At 43.0% G+C, this 26,793-nt stretch overlaps 1 protein-coding gene across 6 annotated transcripts in view; it reads right to left on the bottom strand.

The window, feature by feature from the left end:
- The window catches only part of chd3 (chromodomain helicase DNA binding protein 3), a 111,178-nt gene that overhangs the window by 18,177 nt on the left and 66,208 nt on the right, over positions 1-26,793 (bottom strand). For all 6 annotated transcript variants that reach the window (XM_060854718.1, XM_060854719.1, XM_060854722.1 and 3 more), the window contains 13 exons: positions 25,375-25,541; positions 20,963-21,140; positions 17,307-17,393; positions 16,799-16,884; positions 14,076-14,209; positions 13,808-13,952; positions 12,817-12,982; positions 12,040-12,149; positions 10,115-10,268; positions 9,552-9,647; positions 8,296-8,427; positions 3,147-3,255; positions 598-730 (listed from right to left, as the gene is read on the bottom strand). In XM_060854718.1, the coding sequence (XP_060710701.1) occupies positions 598-730; positions 3,147-3,255; positions 8,296-8,427; positions 9,552-9,647; positions 10,115-10,268; positions 12,040-12,149; positions 12,817-12,982; positions 13,808-13,952; positions 14,076-14,209; positions 16,799-16,884; positions 17,307-17,393; positions 20,963-21,140; positions 25,375-25,541 (1,697 nt within the window). The remainder of the gene's footprint in view (positions 1-597; positions 731-3,146; positions 3,256-8,295; positions 8,428-9,551; positions 9,648-10,114; positions 10,269-12,039; positions 12,150-12,816; positions 12,983-13,807; positions 13,953-14,075; positions 14,210-16,798; positions 16,885-17,306; positions 17,394-20,962; positions 21,141-25,374; positions 25,542-26,793) is intronic.

Below are 26,793 nucleotides of genomic sequence, written 5' to 3'. Positions count from 1 at the left end.
ATCATACATTTTTCTATTCTGGCTTAAGTACATCACTTGTTCCTTCACTGTCACCTGGACAAAAATCTAGGTAACCCCTTCCTAACAGCACTGTCTGTGTGGGTGTCCTCACTCCAGATTGCAACTCATCACCCCAAGGAATGGGGAACAAATGCTAGCTTATCTGGTGATGCCTGCATCCTGTTAATGTAAAGTCTCCTCCAGCCTCTGCCAACACTCCCCATCTGCACAACCACTTTCAGATTGCAGAACTCTCCTGATCTGTGATGCTGACTCTGGCCTCTTGCGTCTGGCCTTTTGCCTGTTGGCGGTACCTTCATCGATCTCAGCTCTAAACTCTGGCATTCTCTCCATTAACATCTGCCCTCCACACCTCCTTCAAAATGCTCATTATCTAATTAACCAAACGTTTCACCATTGGCCCTATTTTACAAGTTTCGACATTAACTTTCTCGTTATTACTCCTTTAAAGTACCTTTGCAAGCCTTGTAATTAATTGCAAGTTGTTGTTTCTTGCACTCGCTGGACATGTCGCACTCCATCTCTCCATGTATACGATTGTTTTAGTCCCCATAACTAAATTTCTAGGTTACTCACCTTAAACCTTCGAGCAAGAAACTTGTTCTTCATCTCCAAAAAGTTTCCTTTGTTCACTTCCAACTTGAAGGGTTCGTTGATAATGGCAAACCGGGCATCATTCTGAATGTCCTGCCATCGTGCATATCCATACCTGCTAGGAGTTAAGGTGCATTTGGATACAGAACTGGCTCGAAGTAGAAGACAGGATGCGATGGAGGGCTATTTTCAAATTGGAGGCCTGTGACCAGCAGTGTCACAAGGATTGGTGCTGCACCCACTGCTTTTTGTTATTTACATAAATGATTTGGGTGTGAGCATAAGAGGTATAGTTAGTAAGTTTGCAGATGACACCAAAATTGGAGGCGTAGTGGACAGCAAAGGTTACCTCAAAGAAATCTTGATCAGATGGATCAATGGGCCAAGGAATGACAGATGGAGTTTAATTTAGATAAATGTAAGGTGCTGCATTTTGGAAAGGCAAATCAGGGCATGATTTATACACTTAATGCTAAGATCCTGGGGAGGGCTGTTGAACAAAGAGACCTCGGAGTGCAGGTTCATAGCTCCTTCAAAGAAGAGTCGCAGGTACATAGGATAGTAAAGAGGAGGTTTGGTATGCTTTCCTTTATCGGTCAGAGTATTGAGTATAGAAGTTGGGGAGGTTGTGTTATGGCTGTACAACTTGGTTAGGCTACTTTCAAGAGTATAGTGCTCAATTCTGGTCTCCCTTCTATAGGGAGGATATTGTGAAACTTGAAAGGGTTCAGAAAAGATTTACAAGGATGCTGGGTCTTTTTTTCCCTGGAGTATCAAAGGCTGAGGGATGACCTTATAGAGGTTTATAAAGGTCAAATGGGGCATGGATAGGGTAAATAGACAAGATCTTTTCCCTAGGGTGATGGAGACCAGAACAAGAGATGGCACAGATTTAAGGTGAGAGGGGAAAGATTTAAAAATGACCTAAGGGACAACATTTTCACGCAGGTGGTGTGTGTATGGAATGAGCTGCCAGAGAAAGTGGTGGAGGTTGGTGCAATTACAGCAGTTAAAAAGGCATCTGGATGTGTATATGAATAGGAAGGGTTTAGGGGGATATGGGCCAGGTGCTGGCAAATGGAATTAAATTAGGTTAGGATGTCTGGTCAGCATGGGCAAGTTGGACCGAAGTGTCTGTTGCCATGCTATACATCTGTGACTCAAATTTGGTTGAACTGTTACAACTTAATCTTTATGAATCTTAAGAGTGTCATGTTTTGTAAACAGTTATACTTGGGAGTTTCAAGATAGAATGAAATTGGATTTGAAAAAGTTAGCCAACCAGCATTTCAACCTGGACATAAATTATTTGACTGTAGGTACCATGGTGCTAAGTTTGAGGGGGTAAGCGGTCATAGGGCAACTTGCTGAGTGTAAAAAATGCAAGCTAGACAGTCAGTCAGTCTTAACTGTTTACTGTACAAGCTCACCCTCAGACTAAAAAGACCTAGCTTATTTTGAAGATTTAAATTAGATTAGACGAATCACCCAGCTTTGGTGGTGAAAGGAAGGAGGCTCCAAATTGATGCTTACGGTAAAAGCAAGTTCAGAGATTAGAAGCATCTGGCTAGAAAAGAAAGGGCAGCAAGGCCTTGAGAGCCAAGAGTCACTTCAGACTGCTGCAAAAGAATATAGTGTCTTCTAAAGCGAGAGAAGAAAGTATAGCTGCAGAGGGAATTGTTTAGCTGATTTAAGTATTGCACTGAGAATTTCTCCTGAAGAAGTTTACAGTACAAAAAATAGCGTTTAGTTAATGTTATTTTGAATGTGTTTCAGTCAAATATTTAAAATTGCATTATTCAAGTTGGCCACTCAGAATTCAAATTTCTTCTTACAAGTCGTTAAACAAGAGCAGCACAGTGGCTCAGTGGTTGGCAATATTGCCTCACAATGCTGGAGATGCAGGTTTGATTCCAGCCTCAGGTGACTGTCAAACCTGCATGATCTCCCACTGTCTTAATGGGCTTCTCCCACAGTGCAACGATTTCCAGGCCAAATGAGTAACTTATGGTAAAATGTGGGCTTATGAGGATAAGGTGGGATGCTCTTCAAAGTGCCAGATCAGATTCGATGGGCCGCATGGCCTCTATCTGCAGTACAGGAATTCTAATGATTTCAAGTCTTTTTATAGGGGGGGGATTGTAGCCTCTCACACAAATATAAGACAGCCAAAAACAAGAGGACCTCAGTAAGGACAATGATCACTCATTCTCCAATCTCTTCACCCCCACCTCCAACCACCTCTGTTCAGACCCTAGCTGGGATCAATCTCAGAAGGGCTCACTATCCTTAACAGCAACTGGTAGCAATTATTCAACCAAGGGAGCTTATACAGAAAATCAATTGCTGTGCACAAACTGTGTCAGCACACCTGCAAGAGTCATTACATACCAGACCTAATGAAACAGCGTAGAGGATGCTCCACTCTAGATTTAACTTGTGGCATTGTGGTCATAAATTAAAAACAGAACAAAGCTTTGAGTTAACCTGGCACAGAGTGGCTCATCTTAGAGCAGCAATAGATAGGATACACAACAATCCCAGACAGCAGCCAGAAGTCATGTCGTCGGTGCCAAATTTCAGATACCTTCCCAGAGGATATTGCAGCCCGTTCCTCATTCTGCCACAGTGTATGCAGTTCTGTTAAGAGAAACACCATTGTTAGCATCCACCCAAAAGTTGTCATCAGTATCTCAGGTTACTCAATCTCATTTCATTCCAATGTATGTAAAGGAGCTGTCATACTATCACAAGCTCGAGGCAAATCCTTTTCCATTTCAGTTCTCCCCAGCCTTTGGATAGGAGGCCAACCCAGAACCCACACTACTGCCCCTGTTAGGAGCACAAGCAGAAGACAATCAAATGACCAATCTAACCTGATCCATTGCTCAACTACATCCTGGTTAAGCAGCATCCGAGAAGCATTCCTGATGAAGAGTTCCTGCCTGAAATGTCAATTTTCCTGCTCCTCAGATGCTGCCTGACCTGCTGTGCTTTCCCAGCACTACTCTAATCTTGACTACATTCTGGTTAATCTGTATCTCAACTCCAACTATGCCAGTTCATTTCAGATCTCCACAACGAAAATTAATTTCACTTTTGAAAATTTTGTTCAACCTCTCAGCCTTATAGCTCTCTTTTTAGGGGAAAAATGTCCAGACTTTTCACTTTACTTCATGTGAAAAAAGTACTTTGTTACATTACCCTGAGCGTCCTGGCTTGAATTTCAGGGTGCTGTTTCCTAGGCTTTGTCACCCATCCTTTCAAAAAGGTGATACTTTGTATTGACCCCATCAAATTCTTTAATCATCTTAAATGCCTCAAAAAGATCATCGCAGAATCAATTAGACTGCGCAACCAGTCCTCATGAATTAAAACTATGGTGAATTTGCATTGGACCCCATCCAAGGTCAATACAGCCTCCCCAAGAAGTGGTGCCAGAACTGGAATACTGTTGCTGGTTAAGTCTTAACTAGACCTCTAGTATACTAAATACAACCCAAACATCAACGAGCATATTTCCTTTCAGTATTTTATTTGGACCAATTAACAACATTGATAAAGGTCCTTCTGCAACAGGAAATAGTTCCACCCTGGGCACAGCCACTAAAACACAGGTTGAAGATAAGTCTTTAAAAATATAGATTTACACACATTGGAACCAACGACATTGGAAGGGAAAAGGTTGAGATTCTGAAGGGAGATTACACAGAGTTAGGCAGAAATTTAAAAAGGAGGCCCTCAAGGGTAGTAATATCTGGATTACTCCCAGGGCTATGAGCTAGTGAGGGCAGGAATAGGAGGATAGAGCGGATGAATGCATGGCTGAGGAGCTGGTGTATGGGAGTAAGAATTCACATTATTGGACCATTGGAATCTCTTTTGGGGTAGAAGTGACCTGTACAAGAAGGACGGATTGCAACTAAATTGGAAGGGGACTAATATACTGGCAGGGAAATTTGCTCGAACTGCTTGGAGAATTTAAACTCGTGAGATGGTGGGGTGGGACCCAGGGAGATAGTGAGGAAAGAGATCGATCTGCGACGGGTACAGATGAGGACAGACAGAAGATAGGACTAATAAATTAAACTGTATTTATTTCAATGCAAGGGGCCTAACAGGGAAGGCAGATGAACTCAGTCCCATGTTCCTAACCATGCCCTGAGATATCATACAATTACAGAAACATGGCTCAGGGATGGACGGGACTGGCAGCTTAATATTCCAGGATACAAATGCTACAGCAAGGATAGAAAGGGAGACAAGAGAGGAGGGGGGAGTGGCATTTTTGATAGGGGATAGCATTACAGCTGTGCTGAGGGAGGATATTCCAAGAAACACATCCAGGGAAGTTATTTGGGTAGAACTGAGAAATAAGAAAGGGATGACCACCTTATTGGGATTATATTATAGACCCGACCCCCCCGCCCCCCCAAATAGTCAGAGGGAAATTGAGAAACAAACTTGTAAGGAGATCTCAGCTATCTGTAAGAATAATAGGGTAGTTAGGGTAAGGGATCTTAACTTTCCAAACATCGACTGGGACTGCCATAGTGTTAAAGGTTTAGATGGAGAGGAATTTCTTAAGTGTGTACAAGTCAATTTTCTGATTCACTATGTGGATGTACCTACTAGAGAAGGTGCAAAACTTGACCTACTCTTGGGAAACAGGGCAGGACAGGTGACTGAGGTGTCAATGGGGGAGCACTTTGGGGTCAGCAACCATCATTCTATTAGATTTAAAATACTGATGGAAAAGGATAGACCAGATCTAAAAATTGAAGTTCTAAATTGGAGAAAGGCCAATTTAGACGGTATTAGGCAAGAACTTTCTAAAGCTGATTGAAGGCAGATGTTTGGAGGTAAAGGGATGGTTGGGAAATGGGAAGCCTTCAGAAATGAGATAACAAGAATCCAGAGAAAGTATATCCCTGTCAGGGTGAAAGGGAAGGCAGGTAGGTATCGGGAATGCTGGATGACTAAAGAAATTCAGGGTTTGTTTAAGAAAAAGGAAGCATATGTCAGGTATAGACAGGATAGATTAGATTAGACTTACAGTGTGGAAACAGGCCCTTCGGCCCAACAAGTCCACACCGACCCGCCGAAGCGAAACCCACCCATACCCCTACATTACCCCTTACCTAACACTATGGGCAATTTAGCATGGCCAATTCACCTGACCCGCACATCTTTGGACTGTGGGAGGAAACCGGAGCACCCGGAGGAAACCCACGCAGACACGGGGAGAACGTGCAAACTCCACACAGTCAGTCGCCTGAGTCGGGAATTGAACCCGGGTCTTCAGGCGCTGTGAGGCAGCAGTGCTAACCACTGTGCCACCGTGCCGCCCACAGATCGAGTGAGTCCTTAGAAGAGTATAAAGAAAGTAGGAGTATACTTAAGAGGAAAATCAGGATGGCAAAACAGGGACATGAGATAGCTTTGACAAATAGAATTAAGGAGAATCCAAAGGGTTTTTACAAATATAATTAAAGACAAAAAGGGTAACTAGGGAGAGAATAGGGCCCCTCAAAGATCAGCAGGGCAGCCTTTGTGTGGAGCCACAGAAAATGGGGGAGATACTAAATGAATATTTTGTATCAGTATTTACTGTGGAAAAGGAGATGGAAGATACAGACTGTAGGGAAATGGATGGTGACATCTTGCAAAATGTCCAGATTACAGAGGAGGAAGTGCTGGATGTCTTGAAACTGTTAAAGGTGGATAAATACCCAGGACCTGATCAGGTGCACCCGAGAACTCTGTGGGCAAGCCAGAGAAGTGATTGCTGGACCTCTTGCTGAGATATTTGTATCATCGTTAGTCACAGGTGAGGTGTCGGAAGACTGGAGGTTGGCAAACGTGGTGCCACTATTTAAGAAGGGCGGGAAAGACAAGCAGGCAACTACAGACTGGTGAGCCTGACCTTGGTGGTGGGCAAGTTGTTGGAGAGAATCCTGAGGGACAGGGTGTACATGTATTTGGAAAAGGCAAGGATCGATTCGGGATAGTCAACATGATTTTGTGCGTGGGAAATCATGTCTCACAAACTTAATTGAGTATTTTGAAGTAATAAAGAAGATTGATGAGGACAGAGCAGTAGATGTGATCTATATGGACTTCAGTAAGGCGTTTGACAAGGATCCCCATGGGAGACTGATTAGCAAGGTTAGATCTCATGGAATACAGGGAGAACTAGCCATTTGAATACAGAACTGGCTCAAAAGGTAGAAGACAGAGGGTGGTGGTGGAGGGTTTTTTTTCAGACTGGAGGCCTGTGACCAGTGGAGTGCCACAAGGATCGGTGCTGGGCCCTCTACTTTACGTCATTTACATAAATGATTTGGATGCGAGCATAAGAGTTATAGTTAGTAAGTTTGCAGATGACACCAAAATTGGAGGGGGTAGTGGACAGCAAAGAGGGTTACCTCAGATTACAACAGGATCTGGATCAAATGGGCCAATGGGCTGAGGAGTGGCAGATGGAGTTTAATTCAGATAAATGCAAGGTGCTGCATTTTGGGAAAGCAAATCTTAGCAGTACATATATACTTAATGCTAAGGTCCTCGGGAGTGTAGCTGAACAAAGAGACCTTGAAGTGCAGGTTCATAGCTCCTTGAAAGTGGAGTCACATGTAGATAGGATAGTGAAGGCAGCGTTTGGTACGCTTTCCTTTACTGGTCAGAGTACGGAGTACAGGAGTTGGGAGGTCATGTTGTGGCTGTACAGGACATTGGTTAGGCCACTGTTGGAATATTGTGTGCAATTCTGGTCTCCTTCCTATAGGAAAGATGGTGTGAAACTTGAAAGGGTTCAGAAAAGATTTACAAGGATGTTGCCAGGGTTGGAGGATTTGAGCCACAGGGAGAGGCTGAACAGGCTGGGGCTGTTTTCCCTGGAGCGTCGGAGGCTGAGGGGTGACCTTATAGAGGTTTACAAAATTATGAGGGGCATGGATAGGATAAATAGACAGCCTTTTCCCTGGGGTCGGGGAGCCCAGAACTAGAGGCCATAGGTTTAGGGAGGGAGGGGAAAGATATAAAAGAGACCTAAGGGGCAACTTTTTCATGCAGAGGGTGGTACGTGTATGGAATGAGCTGCCAGAGGATGTGGTGGAGGCTGGTACAATTGCAACATTTAAAAAGGCATTTGGATGGGTATATGAATAGGAAGGGTTGGGAGGGATATGGGCCAGGTGGGACTAGATTGTGTTGAGATATCTGGTCGGCATGGATGGGTTGGACCGAAGGGTCTTTTCCATGCTGTACATCTCTATGACTCTATAAAAAAGCCTAACATTTACTTTTATTAAGTGTTCCCCATATTCATGTGACTACCAAGTGACAAGGCAAGGTTCAACAGAAAGTACAGGGAGACAGTGAGATAGTGGTAGGTAACTGCTCCTACACAGTCAATAGAAACAATGGGCCAGAAAAGTGTCCTTCCATGCCGTCACTGAGACAGACGGGACTAATGAATCACAGACTGTTATCCAAAGTCCCCTTTCCCCAGAATCCTGCATTTCTTTTCTTCTTTAAACTGCGTTTTGAAAGTTGCAATTGAAGGTGCTTCCTTTGCTGATTATGTTCAAATCAGCATCCCTCCAAGTTATTGATCCTCTCACCAGTGAAAATGCATTAAACAATAGTTAGTGACATATGTACACAAAAACAAGTCACCTGTGAAGCCTCCATCGGCGATATTAAACATGAACTTGCACTTCTCTGTCCTGTCCTCCTCCCTCTTCCCATTGTTCTTGCTTTCATCTTTAATATTAATAGATCGTAAATCCTTCTCTGTTTTAGTCTCCTCTGTACAAAAGTAGAAAGTATATAAATAGTAAACATAGAAAATAGGAACAGTGGAAGGCAATTCAGCCCCTTCGAACCTGCTCAGCCATTCACCACTAATCAATAGCCTGCTCCTGCTTTACCTCCCCCATATCCTTTGGCTCTTTAATCACATGTGCTATATCCAACTCCTTGAAAATCCTACAGTGTTTTCGTCGTGTAGTAAATTCTACAGGCTCACCACTGAGGGAAAACATCTCTCATCTCAGTCCCGATTACAGTAAGAGAGGTGTCTAGCATGGAAACCGATCCTTCGGTCCAACTTGGCCATGGCAACCAAGTTATGATCTCCCTTGTATCCTTGGTGCGAGTGGAATTTGACAGGGGAACCCATCTGCTGATTCTTCAAAGCTGCCCACTGTCTACAAGGGACAAGTCGGAGTGCGATGGAATACTCCCCACTCTCCTGGGCGAGTGCAGTTTCACACCATCCAGGACACAGCAGCCTGCTCGATTGGAACCTTATAGACATTCACTATCTTCACCAACAACACAGCACCACTTACTACGTGGACTGTAACAATTGACTGAGGCTTCTCTGACAGCACCTGCCAAACCTGTGACCAAAACCATCTAGAAGCACAAAGGCATAGAACGTGGGAATGTCAACATCTGCAAATTCCCCTCCAAGCCATATACCATCATGATTTGGAAACATAGACCATTCTTTCACTGTTTCTGGCTCAAAATTCTATCCCTAACAGCATTGTGGGCATATTTTCACCATAATTGAATGCAGCAGTTCAAGACAAATCAGGTGCATGCATATGGGGAAAGGGATCTTGACAGATCTGCAAGTCAAGATTAAAGATCAACAGACGGAACAGTTAGAAGTCTCCTCCTTGAAATAAGGTCATGAACACCTTTAAAAAAATACTGGACACAAGTAAACCTCAGGCACTGAAGGTTTAGTGAATAACAAACCCACAAAATCTGTTTGCTAGCGGGCTGTTATCAGACACTCCTCTCTGTATGCTTGGTGAAGCCAGGCTGATGGAGACCATGTCAGACAGTACCTCAGTTACTTTTCACACTGTGCTTCTTAGGGAATCCCTGACAGTTGGGTCACTCAGTGCCATCATTACCTTTAATAACAGCAGTCTCTGGCTCAACCTTTTCTTTCATTTCCAAGGTCAAATCGGTTTTTTCGACTGTTGGTTCCCTGCCACTCCTTTCAGTCTCTGCAGTTAGAAGAGAGAACAGTTCAGTTATAGCTGCACTGAAATGCAAAGCTTGTGGAGAACTCTTACAGTTACACCTCTATTCAACATGAATGGATTGTCCTGCAGCATGACCCATCCCCACCTGGAGCCAGAGTAGAGAGAACATCTGTCCCGGGGCTCAGCCCTATCATAACTGTAAATACTTCCATTAGTACACAGGGAGAGGGATATGCTATCCATTGTCTTGACCCAGTTATGCCATTCAAGCACTGTGTAATTTAAACTCCAGTTAACCATCTTTGGTCCATTTAGCTGGACATCTCCTCCCCTACAGCAATCAGAAACAGGAACCATGACTGTTATGCTCTAATCATCCACTGTACACCCTCAGTACCAACGAATCGCCTTCTTCCTTCAGTCAATGTTACTAATCCTGTTTCCTCTGCAGAATCCCTCATCCTTTGATTTTTGATCTAATCTGATACCTTGTTTCTCATCTTTGGTCACTGCATCCTGTCCTTCTACTCCATCACTCTGCTTCTCCTCTTCTGGCAGGTCTTTAACATCTTCACTAACCGGTGGCTGGTGCTGGGTCTCAGCCTTTTCAATAGTCACAGGATCTTCCTCTGTACTGGGAATCTAAAAGAGAAACATCAACATACGCAACTGTCATGCAGAATAAAGGAAGAAACGCAAAAAGGGTTTTAAAATAAAAAACAACCCTAAAAGTACAACACTGAACAGCAAGAGGCTCAAACACGTCAGTCAGATACTTAAATTTGCCATGATCTCACTACTAAACTTTCCCATCACCATTTTTACTAAATAATACCTCCATATGAATGTAAACAGGTTGGTTTGGAACCAGACTTAAAATAACTAGCAAAAGAATCAGAGAGACTTGGATATATTAAAAACATTATCTTACACAGTTGTGATATGGAATGCCTAAAGGTCAGTGGCAGCAGATTCAATGAGAATTTCCAAGATAGGACTGGAGGACTACTGGAAAAGCAAAAATTTGCAAGGCTATGGAGAGAGCAGGAACTCAACTGGATTGCTCTTTCAGAGTCAGAAAACTGGTACAATGGTTTGAATGACCCCTCTCCAATGCTGTCAGATTGTATGATATTATGGAACAACTTCTACTTTTTGCCTGCTAACAAGTCAGTTTAGATGCAATGATCACTGAAAGAAATCAAAAATCAAAAGCAAATGGTCAGCTTAAGCAAGCCGCCCAATTAGATAACATTCCTGTCTACATATCTCAGTTTTCAATAGTTGGTGTCACTTCTGCAGAATTCGCCAACAGTTGAGGCAATGCACTACATGATGAATGGTAGGTTCCCAGGAAGCACTAAAGATCCACAGGGCCTCGTTGTGCATGTATACTGCTTCCATATGGTACAAAGACAGATGAAACTATGCTGAAACTGCACAAAATGTTGGTTAGGCAACAGCTAGAGTAGAGTAGTGTGTGCAGTTCTGGAATCCACATTATAGGAGAGATGTGACAGCACTGCACCCTCCCCAGGTGAAGATTTATAAAAAATGTTGCCTAGGCTCGAGAGCTTCAGTTATGAAAAGAGAATGGACAGAGTGAGGTGGTTTTCCTTCAAGCAGAAGGGATTGAGAGGGGACATGATAGATATGCATAAAAGTATGAGCATCATAGATGGGGAGACGGGAAAACAAAACATGTTCCTTTACTGGAGGAATCAATAACTGGGGTCATAGATTTAAGCCAAGGGGCAGAAGGGGATGTGAGGAAAAGAATTTTCAACCAGAGGATGATGGGAATCTGGAACTCACCTCCTGTAAGGATGGTAGAGGCAGAAACCTTCATAACATTTAGATGTGCACTTCCAATGCCAACACATATGTGGTAATGGGCTGGAAAATGGGGTTAAAATAGTTAGGTGGTTGGTTTTGACCAGCATGGATGTGAAGGGCTAAAGGGCTTTTATTTGCACTGGAGATCTCAATGATTACAATAACACATGGAGAAACTCCTGTTGATATAGATTTGTGAAAGCAGTCAAGTTAAAGTTCTAAATCTATGGCTGTGAGATCAGGATATGATTTGACACTGATGTAATCTTATGAACTGTGCAAATCATCATATCGAAGACATGTAAAAGGTTGGAACAGGTGTTGATCTGCTTAATTAGTCTGTAATATGGTCACAGCATAACACAATTGGATTCACCAGTTAAAGCTTGCAAAACGGTAGTGTGTGTTATTATTAAAGTGAATTTTTAATAGGTCTGAGACATTTCAGGTCAGAAACTCTACTATTTTGTGCAATAGACTGCACATAAGAACACCGTCTCCAATAACATTTCCCCTCCTACGCAAAACAATACAATCCTCCCCAGCTTACGCACTGTTTACGTAGAACATATACTACCTCCAGTTCCATTTTCTCGCCACCATTTGCCTCTTCCTCCTTGGAATCTGTCACCTCTTTTTCAGCAGGATTTCCAATTCCTTCCAATTTATCACTTGGGGCAGGAGTTGCTAGACATTCAAAATTCAAGAAAATATCAATCAGACATGTGCCTGTGTCTTCCAATAGAAGATGGCACTTTAGTGCCAGTAGTTTGCGAATATAGAGCAGATGTAATAGAAATACTTGCTCCTGTGTACCTTGAGGAGGGTGGGGTCACACAAGACACAAACAGATGGGGAGGGGTACAAGACAAAGTCACTGTTGGGGTGTGGGTCAGATGAGAGATTACTCGATGGACGTGTTTTAGGTAGGAGGATTTCTGTCTACACAGAAACTGTAAATAGGAGTATGCAATTCAGTCCTTCAATCCTGCTCCACCATTCAACATGACCGTGACCGAACATCCAGCTCAGTCCTCTGTTCCCGCTTTCTCCCTGTACTTCTTGAATCCCTTCAGCCCCACCACATCTAACTCCTACTTCAAAACGTGTTATTCAATATTTTAGCCTCACTGCTTTCTGTGGCAGAGAATCTCATAGGCTCAACACTGGATGAAGATGTTTCTCTGCATGTCAATCCCAAATCGTCTACTCGGTATCCTTAGCCTGTGATGTCTGATCCTAGAGGTACAGTACTGTACTGCTTTTTGCATGGCTTGTTTCCCTGCGTAGCTTTTTGGTACAGGGGCAAGGGGGTTGGTCAATGCAGAGTTTGTTTCTCAGTTCCTCCCTGTACCTGGCTTTGAAGTGCAGGGGGTGTTGCTACAGCTGGGCTCTGGTGTTGTTGTTGCTGTCTTCACTACAGGAGATGAGGCTCTGGATGATTTCTTCGAATCGGCAGTGACCTCTGGGATAAGCTCTGGCATGCTCCATTTCCCATTGATGTGTTCAAATTCCTGGACCTGATACCACGAGAGGACAGTCAGAAAGTTAGTGATCAATCCACTGACTCGCATTACTAGCAACAGTTATTATACAGCAGAGTCAGAGTCAACACAAACAAACAGTCAGAATATGGCCAGGTCTGCAAAGCATAGTGGTAGCAACAAAGACAAAAAGAATGGTGAATTCACCAGGTCTCCAGAATAACTAAACAGACTTGAAGATGGGGATGTGAACATACTTAGATGTGAAAGAGGTGCTTTTGAGAATCCACCTGACAAGAAAGCACTTACTTGCTTTACATGCCACCAGCGCAATAAGAGTGAGCCACTGCTTAAGAAACCAGAAACACCCAGAAAATACAGCCTGACGGCAGCTTCTTTTCCCTCTGAGGTTAGTTTAAAAATTATCCACCATCAGTTTTGTCCTTGTGTCAGCACACAGCTAATGAGATGTATTGAATTCACTTTTACAACGTACCCCCAAATAGTGAAATTCAAACATGTCAGGTCCTCTGAGCCACTAGTGTAACCACAGGGTTAACTACCTCCATTGGCCCAGGCACTAAAACAAGACAGTTAGCAGTGTTGCTAACAGGCTTCTCTTCAATATGAATTCACTTTGCCGTTTTGGAGGCTGTTGAGCATTAATCAGCATAACATGCTTGTGTAAAGGAAAATGCATTTAAAATACATTCAGAGCTGAAAAATATTCACTAATATCACCATCCAAGGTAAAAGGATTCTCTCATCACTGACTGCATCTGGATACCCTGATACCAATATGATGCAAATCATTCAACTGTACCCATCACTCAAGTAAATTCAGAACCGTCTGACACTAACCTTCTTCTTCACCAGAGACATGACTCCTATCCTGGTCAGGACTTGCTGCCGAGAGAGACCCTCTCGAGGCACGCCATCTGCAAATGTCTCTGCACCATCAGCCCCAGGCTCACACAAATGTCTCATGAAGAGGGATACATAAGCCCTACAATGAAAAAGACCAACCTGACAGGACTCACTGGATAAACAGATTCAAAAGAAAAAAAAACACAGTACGCTTCCATGTCAGTGGTAACATTTCCAACAAGAAACAGGAGGGCAAACTTACTTGAACTCCTTCTCACTCTTGCCTCGCAGATCCCTGACCAGCCACTGGGAGTTGAAAGCATCCTGAGGAGGCATGCCCCACCTCATTACCGCATTGAGGAAAGCTTTCCTCTGCCGAGTGTTAAATCCCAAAACCTGTGAAGGAATGAGGAAACATTTGAGGGGAGGAGATCTCAGTCTAGGGAGGGACACTGCTTTGGTCTATTTGACAGCAGAAAGAAGCATAACCAATGGTGTTTTAGGTCAATTGTGCTCGTTCCCAGCCCAAGAGGGAGGCCAGAGAGAAGTAACTTGTCAGAGCATGGTAACTGAAACTGGAGCTTTTCTGGTGCAGTCCAGGGAAGCTCTCGCACACCAGTCATCGTTTCCTCCAACACCATTAAAATTTATCTCCCAAACCTCCTGTATTACCTTTATTCCACTGAAAATAGGATTTTTGCCATCAGTAAAGCCAAAAGGTGTTCATTATGCAATCACTGACTTCAGTCCAATTTCTCCCCTCCCCTACCACTGCACCAGAGGTTGCAGTGACTGTATTGTATTGGTTTGCAGGCAGGCTTTCTTTAGTCTGCCTGCGGAAGCCCATTACACAGTTTGAATGTCTGTCCTGCATGAGAGAAGGGGCCATGTCTCAAGACCCCCTCTAGGAAATCAAGACAGTCAACATTAGTCAGTGACATTTCATATGAGTAAGGCTATCATCACTTGGCAACCAAAATCAGGGCCTCTGCTCTCCTGCATTTCCCCACACCATCTTAACTGTCCAAATTGGCTTCAGCCCAGTACCCGTCTCACTAGTTACTCTGTCAGACAGACAAACAATTTTATCTTAGATCTGCTGGTGGTGGTTGGGGGAGGGGGAGAAGAAGCAGCAGCCATGTTCCTGAAAAAACACATGTTCTCTTCATAATGGTTGGAATCCATTGATAAAAGGGGCCTTGGGAATGTGAAGTATCTTATGCGACATTGCTCCTAATTAATCTCTCACTGTTTCAAAATAGGGAGGTGATAAATAAGTGAAGTAAGTCAGGGCTGAACTGCCCTTCAGGATTTAGACTAGGAACCTACAGTAAAATGGAGTACAGCTCCAGGATACAGAAGGATCTGAGTGCCTCAACTCAGGAATTGCAAAAGTTTTAGAATGCTGGTTCAGCAAGTTACAAAGTAAATACAATATTAGTTACTTCATTGCAGAGAGAAATGAATAAAAAACACAAAATAGGAGCAAATGTAGGCCTTCAGCCCTTCAAACCTGCTTCTTCATTCCATATGATTACAGCTTATCATATGATACGTTATGTTAACTCAGTATCCTGTTCCTCCTTCCTCATTACCCTTCATCCTGTTAGCCCCAGAAACTACAGGCACCACCTTTGAAAATTTTCAAGACTTTGGGCACAACTGCTATCTTAGCAGAGAATTCCACAAGTTCATCGCTCTCCAGATAATTTCTCATCAGAGTCCTAAATAGCCTACTCTCTTACACTTAAATTGTGACTCCCGGTTCTGGACTTCCCAGTCATCAGGAACATCCATTGTATATTCCCTGTCATGCCCTGTTTGAAAGTTTATTCTGAGATTCTACCCCTCCTCCCCACCAATTCTCGACTTGAGTGAATATACTCCTGACTGATCCAGCCACATTTCTTACATCAGCCCTGCCACCCCAGAAATTAATACTAGAATATTTGGGGTTTTTAAAAAAAAAAGTGTTATTGTTGTCATCTATGAGGAAAGGTTGGCCGGGCTAAGTGCGCACAGTGTGTGAGTTCTGAAGAACAGTAAGAGGTGACTTGATTGAAACATACAAGATCATTACAGGTCTTGAATGGCAGATGTTGGAAGGAGAACTCTTCTGGAGGGAGGATCCAGAACCAGGTGTCACTATTTAAAAAGAAGAAAGAAATGAGGAGCAATATTTTTGGGGGTGGGGTAGGGGTGGGGAGGAGAGATGAGATGAGTCTTTGGAATTCTCTTCCCTCAAGCAGGGAAAAGCAGAATTTCTGAACACATTCTTGACAAGCCAGAGGTGAAAGGTTGAGGGTAGACAGGAGTATGGTGTGATCAGGTCAGCCATAATCTTAGTTGATTGGCAGAGTAGGCACAAGGAATGCTCTGCCCCAGAGGACAGTGGAGGCCCAGTCTCTGGATTCATTTAAGAAAGAGTTGGATAGAGCTCTCAAGGATAGTGGAATCAAGGGTTATGGAGATAAGGCAGGGAGCGGATACTGATTAGGAATGATCAGCCATGATCATATTGAATGGCAATGCAGGCTCGAAGGGCTGAATGGCCTACTCCTGCACCTATTGTCTATTGTCCTGCAAACATAGGTTCAAATGTACTCAGCAAGACAAAGTGCCACTGTGAAGGAAAGCATAAACACTGCCAACTAAATTGCGACGCAAAGAATGGTGGGGCAGCTTTTCTGACAGGATTAGCAAAATTGCTCCACCACCAAAATGAGTTACACAGAATGCAGATAGAGAGAAAAACGTCAGCAGCAGGAATGGATGAAGTTAGGATTTGGTCAGTACTTGTGACCCATTCCCCAGAGAGCAAATGGGATTCTCTTCACAAGCCAACACACTATGATTCTAAACACTGGACTTTACAGCACACCAAGCTGGCCATTCAGCCTATAAAAAGCATGCAGATGCTTTGTTAATCCAGTGTAAAGTTATTATAACTGCCCACATGCTACTTCGACCTCTGCCATCAATTACCTCAATGTTTCCACCAACTCGCGCCAGCAAAGGTGGAAGTGGTTTGTCCTTCTCACCACGGAGTTGACGCTTGGATTGACGACGACCTTCAGGGTCAAAGGAAAAGTAATAAAATGTTTTTATATATAAATCTGTTAGCTAGTAGGACAAGTAAAACCCATATATTGTTCTGCTGCAGGACACTCCGATCACTTTCACTTTACACATTTTTGCTGCAGTGTATCACATCCACACACTGTCTGACACTCTACTAATGGACAGTCCCATTGCAGGGTGTCAAATTCCACGCTACACACTAAGGTGTCAGATCCTCTCTCTCTCTTTACACACTGGCTCTATGAAGATCGTTAGGTTCATTCTCTCCGAACAGAATCCCTGGTATGGAGCGTCTACATACTCTCCCAACAGTCCCATATGTCACATTTCCACAGGCAGAAGTTAAGCTCGAAGAAAATATTCAAATGCTAACTAACAAATGTAATCAGATGAATGAAAATTTTAAAGTGACCTTCTGGTCTTTCATCAAAGTCTTCATCTTCTTCCTCTGAACCAACCGAATATTCTGATTGGTTGTCCGATACATCATCCTGCCATTCTGTTCATAAAGAAAAGACGACCATTATTTATCTTTCTAACATGCAGCTTTGAAAAATAATAAATACATCAGATTCCTTGTGCTAATCATAGATTTTGTAAGGTTCTTTCACATTAGGGTTCCCTTGCCAATGAACTCTCCTTCAAGCTGAACCTTAAGCTTCTAAGCTGGTCAATTAAGGAGACTGCTGGAAACAGTACACTGCCAAATGTTTCCTTTTTAAAACTAGTACAATTGATGGAGGCACCCGGGAGCCAACACTGACCAGGATCTGACAAAGGCAGCATAGGTATTTCAACATCCCGTGCCTGCCAATCACAGTTGCCCTGATGAGGAGGAGCTCACCAACATTCAAGGGAGCAAAGCGAATTGAACATAAAGGCCCAGTCCTTCCTGTAGCCAACTGAACTTTACAACAAATGTCACTTACACATTACTTCACATCCTGCTCCACTGGCACCAGCCCAACCTCACAGGAAAAGAAACATAACTGAGATTAATGTGCAAGCTTTCAACTCCCTTTCTAACTTGAGAACATTACATATTAGAAGCTAGTCATTCAGCTCCATCATGCTTACACCTGCACGAGCTCTTTTATTTATCTAACCTACTCTTAGCTTGTTGGAGCAAGGCCATACCAGACAGAGATACAGGCTAAGAGACACACTCAGATCAACCAAATGTGAATTCTTCAATCAGCACTATTGGGTCTCTTAGCTCATTTTGCAAAGGGTCAGCTGTGAACTGGGTCCAGAGGTGGGAAGATCAGCTTAAACCATGATTTAGTGTGGGAACATTTGACTGGGGATGGACCCTACAGGAGACATACAAGTCACCCACTTTGTTATGTCTCACAACTTATTCCTGGAACACCAAAATGGAAAAAAGCTTGCATTTATGCGGCATCTCTGTTGTGACAAAGCTAGTTACAGAAAACTACCTTTGAAATGCAGTCACAGTTGAAATGCAGGAGTTAGTTAACATATAGCAAGCTCCCACACAGTGGCTAGCACTGTTGCTTCACAGCGCCAGAGACCCGGGTTCAATTCCCGCCTCAGGCAACTGTGTGTGGAGTTTGCACATTCTCAGTGTCTGTGTGGGTTTCCTCCAGGTGCTCCAGTTTCCTCCCACAATCCAAAAAATGTGCAGGTTAGGTGAATTGGCTATGCTAAATTGCCCGTAGTGTTAGGTGAAGGGGTAAATGTAGGGGAATGGGTCTGGGTGGGTTGCTCTTCAGAGGGTCGGTGTGGATTGGTTGGCCCGAAGGGCCTGTTTCCACACTGTAAGTAATCTAATTAAAAATAGCAATGCAATAACATAAACTATAACAATAAGACTGGTCAAGAACTGCACATCAGCCAGGGAAAAATCAGGGTAAATTCCTCCACCTCTTCTTCCGACAGTTACCATGGCTATTTTTCCTTTAACCTCAAAGACAAACGAGGTCTTCATTCACTGGCTCATTCAAATAGCATCACCTCACAGTAAAGTACTTCATCCACACAGAAATGAGGAAGGTAACTAAACATGCATACACAGTTGCAGGTAGTTAGTCACATCCAATTTAAGTTTTAATTAATCAAATTATGATGAACTTTTCATCTATCTCATGAAAGATTCAGGTTCAGCTTGTGCCCTGTGCAACCTGTACTGGCTCTCCACTCAGCAGGCAGGGACTACTGGAGTTCAACCATCCGCAAACCAAGCAAAACACAATTGCACTTGGAGTACCCCATTTATCACAATACTGCAGCTGTGATCTTCTGTGCAGAACTGATTATTTCTCTACAACAGGAAGTACACTTCATTAGCTGCAAAGTGCTTTCAGATAGGGTCAGGGAGTCCAGAACTAGAGGGCATAGACTTAGGGTGAGAGGGGAAAGATATAAGAGAGATCTCAGGGGTAACATTTTCACGCAGAGTGTGGTACGTGTATGGAATGAGCTGCTGGAGGAAGTGGAGGAGGCTGGTACAATTGCAACATTTAAGAGGCATTTGGATGGGTATATGAATAGGAAGGGTTTGGAGGGATATGGGCCAGGTGCGGGAAGGTGGGACTAGATTGCGTTGGGATATCTGGTCGACATGGACGAGTTGGACCGAAGGGTGTGTTCCCATGCTGTACATCTCTACCACTCTATGACTCTATCCCAAGTTCTCAAAAGGGTAGAGAATGCCGAGAGCCAGTTTTCAAAATCATGAGAATTGGAAAGAAACTGCTCCAATTGGTGAAAGAATAGAGAACAAGAGGATTTATACACAATCCTCCTGCTCCTCGGATTTATACACAATTGGCAAAACCGCATAGGGGCTGGAATGCTGAAGAGAGGTTTGATCATTGCTTTGAAAACAGAACCATACAAGTATCTGAAATGAAACAAGTTTGTAGTGCTGTGGGAAAAGTAACTGGCATAAATCCAACAGAGTGAATGGCCTCTTCCATACTTCAGGCAATGCCATAACTCTATAATCGGAGGACAGGCAAAAGTATAATTTAAACTTCTAAAACATAGGGGTGAGTTGTCAGTGTCAAAGTCATTGTGGGATTTGTCACACAGCAAACAGAGGGAGTACTCAGCTGTCAGTCCAGCCCAGGGAATGAGCAACCTGTGGTGCCTGCTCAAGCAATGTGGAAAACAAGTCAGTCAGTCACTTCCCTCCACAGATGCTGCCAGACCTGCTAGGTTTCTCCAACATTTTCTCTACTTCAAAATTTCCAACATGTTTACTTCATTGGAACCAAGAAAGTTAAAAGACATCCAAAGGTACACTTAGACTTCCGACAAAAAGAGTGACCTGGGGAATAACTGCTTCTAGTGGCTGTCGATTCAAGAACAAATGGCATGAACTTAAGATATTCAGCACAGAAACAAAGTAAGAGGTAAGGAGATTGTGTTTAAAGTATATAAGAGGTTATTAGGACATGGAATTCCACATGGTGAAAACAGAATCTAGAAAAGAAACTTAAATAAGTATAATGGAAAGGGTAAGGGAAACATCTCTTTCAAAACAGTCTACAACAGGCTCCTCCCATCGCATTATAAAACTCAACCAATCAACTAGATGGGGCAGGGTCGAGTGTGGGGTGCTGGAAAAGCACAGCCAGTCAGGCAGCATCCGAGGAGCAGGAGGATTGACGTTTCGGGCTTAAGCCCTTCATTATGGATGAGGCTAGTGGGTTGGGGCTGAGAGAATAATACTAGGGTGGTGGGGTTGGGGGAGGTAGCAGGGAAAGTGATAGGTGGATGAAGAGGAGGAAGATGATGATAGGTCAGAGGGGGTAGTGATGGACAAGTCAGAAGGGAGTTGTCAATTTGGAGGCTCGGGACTGAGAATGTGTGGGGGAGGGGAATGAGGAAGCTGTTGAAATCCACATTTATCCCGTGTGATTGCAGAGTCCCTAGATGCAATCGACTAGACGGGGCAGGACAGGGAGGGCAAAGCTGGGAAGGGCTGAGCAGATGAGATTTTAGCGCCAAGCTTCCAACTGGCTGGTAGCTCAGCATTTCCACCTGAACCAGGTATGCTCAATCAAATGTCTGTTAGGAAAGTATAGCACTGCTGTTGACCTTGATCTTCCTGGGCAGCGTCATTGTAGTTGACCTGCTTGCGGACTCGTTTGCCTTTGCCCAGATTCCTTGCCAGATCCTCCTGCTGCTGCTCATAGTGATGTCGCAGCAGCTTTTCCCAGTAGTCAGGATCCACATTCTCTTCTTGCTTGATGATCTCCCTTTCGATCTCCTCTTCCTACAGTCACAGAAGAAATTTAGACATCATATCCACATTAACAAGTTTCATAGTCAATCAATTACAAGTTTAAGAAATTAAGGACCCTTAAATACTTATTTCAGTATGGTGTCAAAACTCTCATGAAATTAACTTGCACAGCATTGATTTTTCATAACTGCATGGAAACGCACAAAACAATTCCATGTAGTCAGTCAATATAAGGGAAGAGTCAAAGCTCACTAATGCTGAGGTCACTATTTTCTTGAACTGACAGTCTTCTGATATCCTGTGTAAACCAGAAGAGAAATCTAATTGAGGTATAAAAGATGCTAAAGCTGTGGGAGTGCAGCAGAGTCCTTAGGTATATTCAAGGCAGAGATAGATAAATTATTGGTAAATCAAGGATATCAAGGGTGCAGAGAAAAAACATAGGACACAATACATTTAATGCAAACACAGACATTTTTAATTAGGAACATGTTAAAAGGGTAATTGGGAGCAGGCAGGAGGTGGAGTCAAGGCTCAGACAAGATCATAGTAAATGGAAGAGTAGGCCTGAGGTGCTGGATTGCCTTCTCCAAACTTATGTTATATTTAACTACGGAAGTGTTTGGAAAAGGATAGCAACTGGCCCTCAGCATAAACTACGTTAAGTGACCTTAAGGGGACTGATATACAGGAAGGGATGAGAGTTGTCCACCCTGACATCTTGGTTACCTGCCCTGTATTTATTAGCAAGAAGGGCTCAAACTATTGATTGACATAGGTTGAACCATTAACCCCAGGAAATTTGGCATATCAATGGGGTTTTTTAAAAAATCATTCCTTCAGGGACGAGGGCATCACTGGCTACACCAGTGTTCATTGTCCATTCTTAATTGCCTAAAGAGTCAACCAGATTGCTATGGTTCTGAAGAAGTCTAATGCAAAGCAAACCAGGTAAGTGTGGCAGATTTTCTCCCCTAAAGAGGGCATTAGTGAACTAGATGGGTTTTTTCTGACAATTAGCAATGGTTTCGTGGTCATCATTTGACTCTTAATTCCAGATTTTTTTAAAAAAGTGAATTCAAATGCCACCATGGCAGGATTCAAATCTGGGTCCTCAGAACATTAATTGGCTCTCTGAATTAACTGTCCAGAGATAATACCATTAGGCCATCACCTCCCCATATGGGCTGAAGATAAGCCACTGCCTACGAAAAGACAAGGGCATCCCAACATCCCAGCCAATTAGAGGAGAAAAAAGAACAAAAAGCAGATGACTTAGTCATACAGATGTACAGCACGGAAACATACCCCTCGGTCCAACCCATCCATGCCGACTAGATATCGCAACCCAATCTAGTCCCACCTGTCAGCACCCAGCCCATATCTCTCCAAACCCTTCCTATTCATATACCCATCCAAATGCCTTTTAAATGTTGCGATTGTACCAGCCTCCACCACCTTCTCTGGCAGCTCATTCCATACATGCACCACCCTCTGCATGAAAACATTGCTCCTTAGGTTCTTTTTATATCTTTCCCTTCTCACCTTAAATCTACACTCTCTAATTTTGGACTCACCATCCCAGGGAAAAAGATTTTGCCTATTTACCCTATCCATGCTCATTATTTTATAAATCTCTTATGGTCACCCCTCAACCTCTGAAGCTCTTGGGAAAACAGCCCCAACCTATTCAACCTCTCCATATGGCTCAAATCCTCCAACCCGGGCAACATCCTTGGAAATCTTTTCTGAACCCTTTCAAGTTTCACAACATATTACAAAGAAAGGAGACCAGAATTGCACACAATATTCCAACAGTGGTCTAACCAATGTCCTGTACAGCCGCAACATGACCTCCCAACTCCTGTACTTAATGCCCTGACCAATAAAGGAAAGCATACCAAGTGCCTTCCTCACTATCCTATCTACCCTAGACTCTATTTTCAAGTAACTATGAACCTGAACTCCAAGGTCTTTGTTCAGCAACACTCTCCAGGACCTTGCCATTAAGTGTATAAGTCCTGCTAAGATTTGCTTTTCCAAAATACAGCACCTCATATTTATCTAAATTAAACTCCATCTGCCACTCTTCAACCCATTGGCCCATCTTATCAAGATCCTGTTGTAACCTCCTTCACTGTCCACGACACCTTCAATTTTGGCGTCATCTGCAAACTTACTAACTATACCTCCGTTGTTCACATCTAAATCATTTATATAAATGACGAAAAACTGTGGACCCAACACCGATCCTTGTGGCACACCATTGGTCACATGCATCCAGTCTGAAAAACAACCCTCCTCTATTTCGAGCCAGTTCTGTATCTAAATGGCCATTTCTCTCTGTATTCCATGAGATCTAACCTTGCTAACCAGTCTACCATGAGGAACCTTATCAAACGCCTTACTGAAGTCCATATGGATCATGTCCACCACTCTGCCCTCATCAATCCCCTTTGTTACTTCTTCAAAAAAACTCAGTCAGGTTTGTGAGACATGATTTCCAACACACAAAGCCATGCTGACTATCCCTAATCAGTCCTTGCCTTTACAAACACATGGAAATTAAGACCCTCAGGATTTCTTCCAACAACCTGCCCAGCACAGATGTCATGCTCACCAGTCTATAGTTCCCTAGCTTTTCCTTACCACCTTTCTTAAATAGTGGCACCACGTTAGCCAACCTCCAGTCTGCTGGCACCTCACTTATGTCTGTTGATGACACAAATATCTCAGCAAGGGGTCCAACAATCATGTCCTTAGCTGGATCAGAGAGCAGCTCTCTGATGTCTGGTGGTGCTTTTAATTGGAGGATGACCAATGCTCAGTTTGGGGGGGGGGGGGGGGGTAAAAGAAGAGACAGTGAGAGGGCAGGCTCTTCATGGTGACCTCAGCTATACAGGTATTGAATAACCACTGTTAGCTACCACTCTGCACTGCAAACTGAGCTAACCAACCTGATGCATACTCAATTTAGAGGACCGTGACAAAATGCAAGACATTAGTAAACTTAAAGAAAACGAATGTGTAAGTATGAATCTATGAGACAGTGCAGATTGGTAGGAGGAATTAGAGTCAGGCATCTACAACACTGAGAAAGGCCCTTTGTCCATACTGGCCAAAAATAGTCTCATTATAAACAACCCTATTTTCCACCATTCGGCCCATAGCCTTGTATGCCTTGGCATTGCAAGTGCACATCTAAAAACATCCTCAATGTTATGAGGATTTCTGGCTCGATCACCCCTTCATGATAGGGCCTTGCAGATTCCCACAAACCCTCTAGGTGTAAATGTTTTTTTGCTCACATTTCCTCTACACCATCTGCACATTACCTTAACTTCTACTTATAAAACTAAAGGATCCAATGAGCCCTCTTAAATTGTTTCTACTTGCCTGGCCACCTTCAGAGAATCACACACATGAACAGAGGTTCCCTGCGCTCCTGTACTCCCCTCAAAGACATACTATCAAGCCTGTATTGCCTCTACATTTCTTCTACCAAAATGCGTTACCACACATTTCCTGCAATGAATTTTATCTGTCATATCTAACCATTTAACCAACTTATCAATGTCCCTCCGAAGTTACTCAGCGTCATTCTTACAGTTCACTATGCTCCCTGGCTTAATATCATCTGCAACATCCATCTCCAATTTGTTTACATAAATCAAAAGAAAAAAAAAGAGTCCCTACTCCAATCCCTAAGGGACACCACTTTCAACTCATCTCCAAACTGATAAATGCACACCTTCATCTACCCTCGGTTTCTTGTATTTCACACCTATGGTCTTTGGCTCTAATGCCTCAAGTGAGTTGTGTCACTCCACAGATGCAGTCCAACTGATTCCTTCCAGTATTCCACATTTCTCAAATCTGCTATATTTGGCTTTTGTATAACCAGGATTCCTGATAAAAGGCTTTTGCCCGAAACGCTGATTTTCCTGCTCCTCGAATGCTGCCTGACCTGCTGTGCTTTTCCAGCATCACTCTAATCTCTACTCTGATTTCCAGCATCTGCAGTCCTCACTTTTGCTTTTTGTATTACCATGTTGTTTGATTCATATTGCATTCATTTTAAGATATATACAGTTTAGGGAAATCATTTCAGATAGATACAGAGAGGGGTTGTTATTGCATTGTGAGGCAGTACATCTGATAGATTGACTGAGGTACAGAGGTGAACCAGTAGTGGTATTACTTTGTATCATACATTGCTCACACACTTTCTAACCCAACTCCCAATTCAGTCAGCCTTGTTTACCTTGTCCTCCTCCCGGACAACATACTGAGCCACTTTGAAGGAGGTGAGGTATTCATTCATACTTTGTATATCTGTGTCATCTGTTGCATCCTGGTTCCTATCTAGCAGTCGATCTATAGCAGCCCCATCATAGTGGATAACACTGCTGTCTTCATCCTTATTATCACCTGCAAATATATAGAATGAGAGGGCATGAGTCACCTGAGAATTTACTCTTTCAGAGATGATGGTAACAACAATGGATACTGCAGTGGAGCCAAAGTAGAAACAAATGTATTGATCTATACACACTAGGACAACCCAGGTCAGGTTCCTAGCCCACACTTACAGCAAGGACACTGAGGATATCATTTATATATAAAAAAAGGTGAAACTTTCATTTGTTCCATTTGACTCAGGTGACCGAGATGGTAAGATGGCAGTACCATGGATTAAGTAGAATAGCAATAATTGGATAAATTGCTTGTCAAAAAAAAAAGTCAAAGATCTCTGAAAAGAAAGGCTTCAGCAGGGAAATGTATTTGCAAAGGATACAATCTGGGCAAGAGAGAGATGTTGCCAAGTGACAAAGGCCTTTGCCCCTTTTTTCTTCAAAATGCTTCATCTCAAAGTTGAGTTGAAAAGCTACTGGGAAATGACATCATATGTTGAAAGTTCATAAATGGGAATTCAAAATCTACACTGTATCCAGAAAAGTAACTCTGGCCATCCATGACTGATTAAAGAAGAAATCCCAGTATCAGCAGTTCACGTGGAATCAACTTCAACTGCAGACCAGCATTTGGGACAATCTGAACAATCGTTTTTCCTGAATTGAACTGTTACTTGGCCAAAGTACTTTTGAGATAACATCCAGCAGATGTTGTGTTATTTCCTCAAAATGGAAGTGGGAGGATGTAGAGGCAGGGTGATGTGTTTTTTCCCTCCCTCCCGGAAGAGAAGTTGTATTTGATTGTATCTTTTGTTAATAACCTTTACTGGAGTAAGTTGTTTGCAATAAATTAGTCACTTGGAATTTTGTTGACATGTATATCTGACTTATACAGCTCATCATTAAACATCTGATGTAAAATCTGACAATAAATCTTTCTTTTTGTGAATTTGATTATCTTCAGTTGTTCCATCAACAATCTTCCCTCCATCAGAACATCAGAAGTTGTGAACCTTCACCGATGATTGCACAATGTTTGGCAATATCCTCTATACTGAAGCAGTGCATGCCCAAATGCAACAAGACCTATACAACATCAACTTTCCACTTATCAGCCCAATAGTCAACATTTACACCTTACAAGGTGCGAGGCAATGACCATCCCCAACAAGAGGGAATCTAATCATTGCCCTTGATGTTCAATGGCTTCACCATCGTGAAATCCCCACCATCAACATCCTGAAAAGGTATCACCGAGTACAAATTGA

This window comes from Hemiscyllium ocellatum, chromosome 44 (assembly GCF_020745735.1).
Source record: "Hemiscyllium ocellatum isolate sHemOce1 chromosome 44, sHemOce1.pat.X.cur, whole genome shotgun sequence".
NCBI classification, from domain to species: Eukaryota; Metazoa; Chordata; class Chondrichthyes; order Orectolobiformes; family Hemiscylliidae; genus Hemiscyllium; species Hemiscyllium ocellatum.
This window is presented reverse-complemented; position numbering and strand designations above follow the sequence as displayed.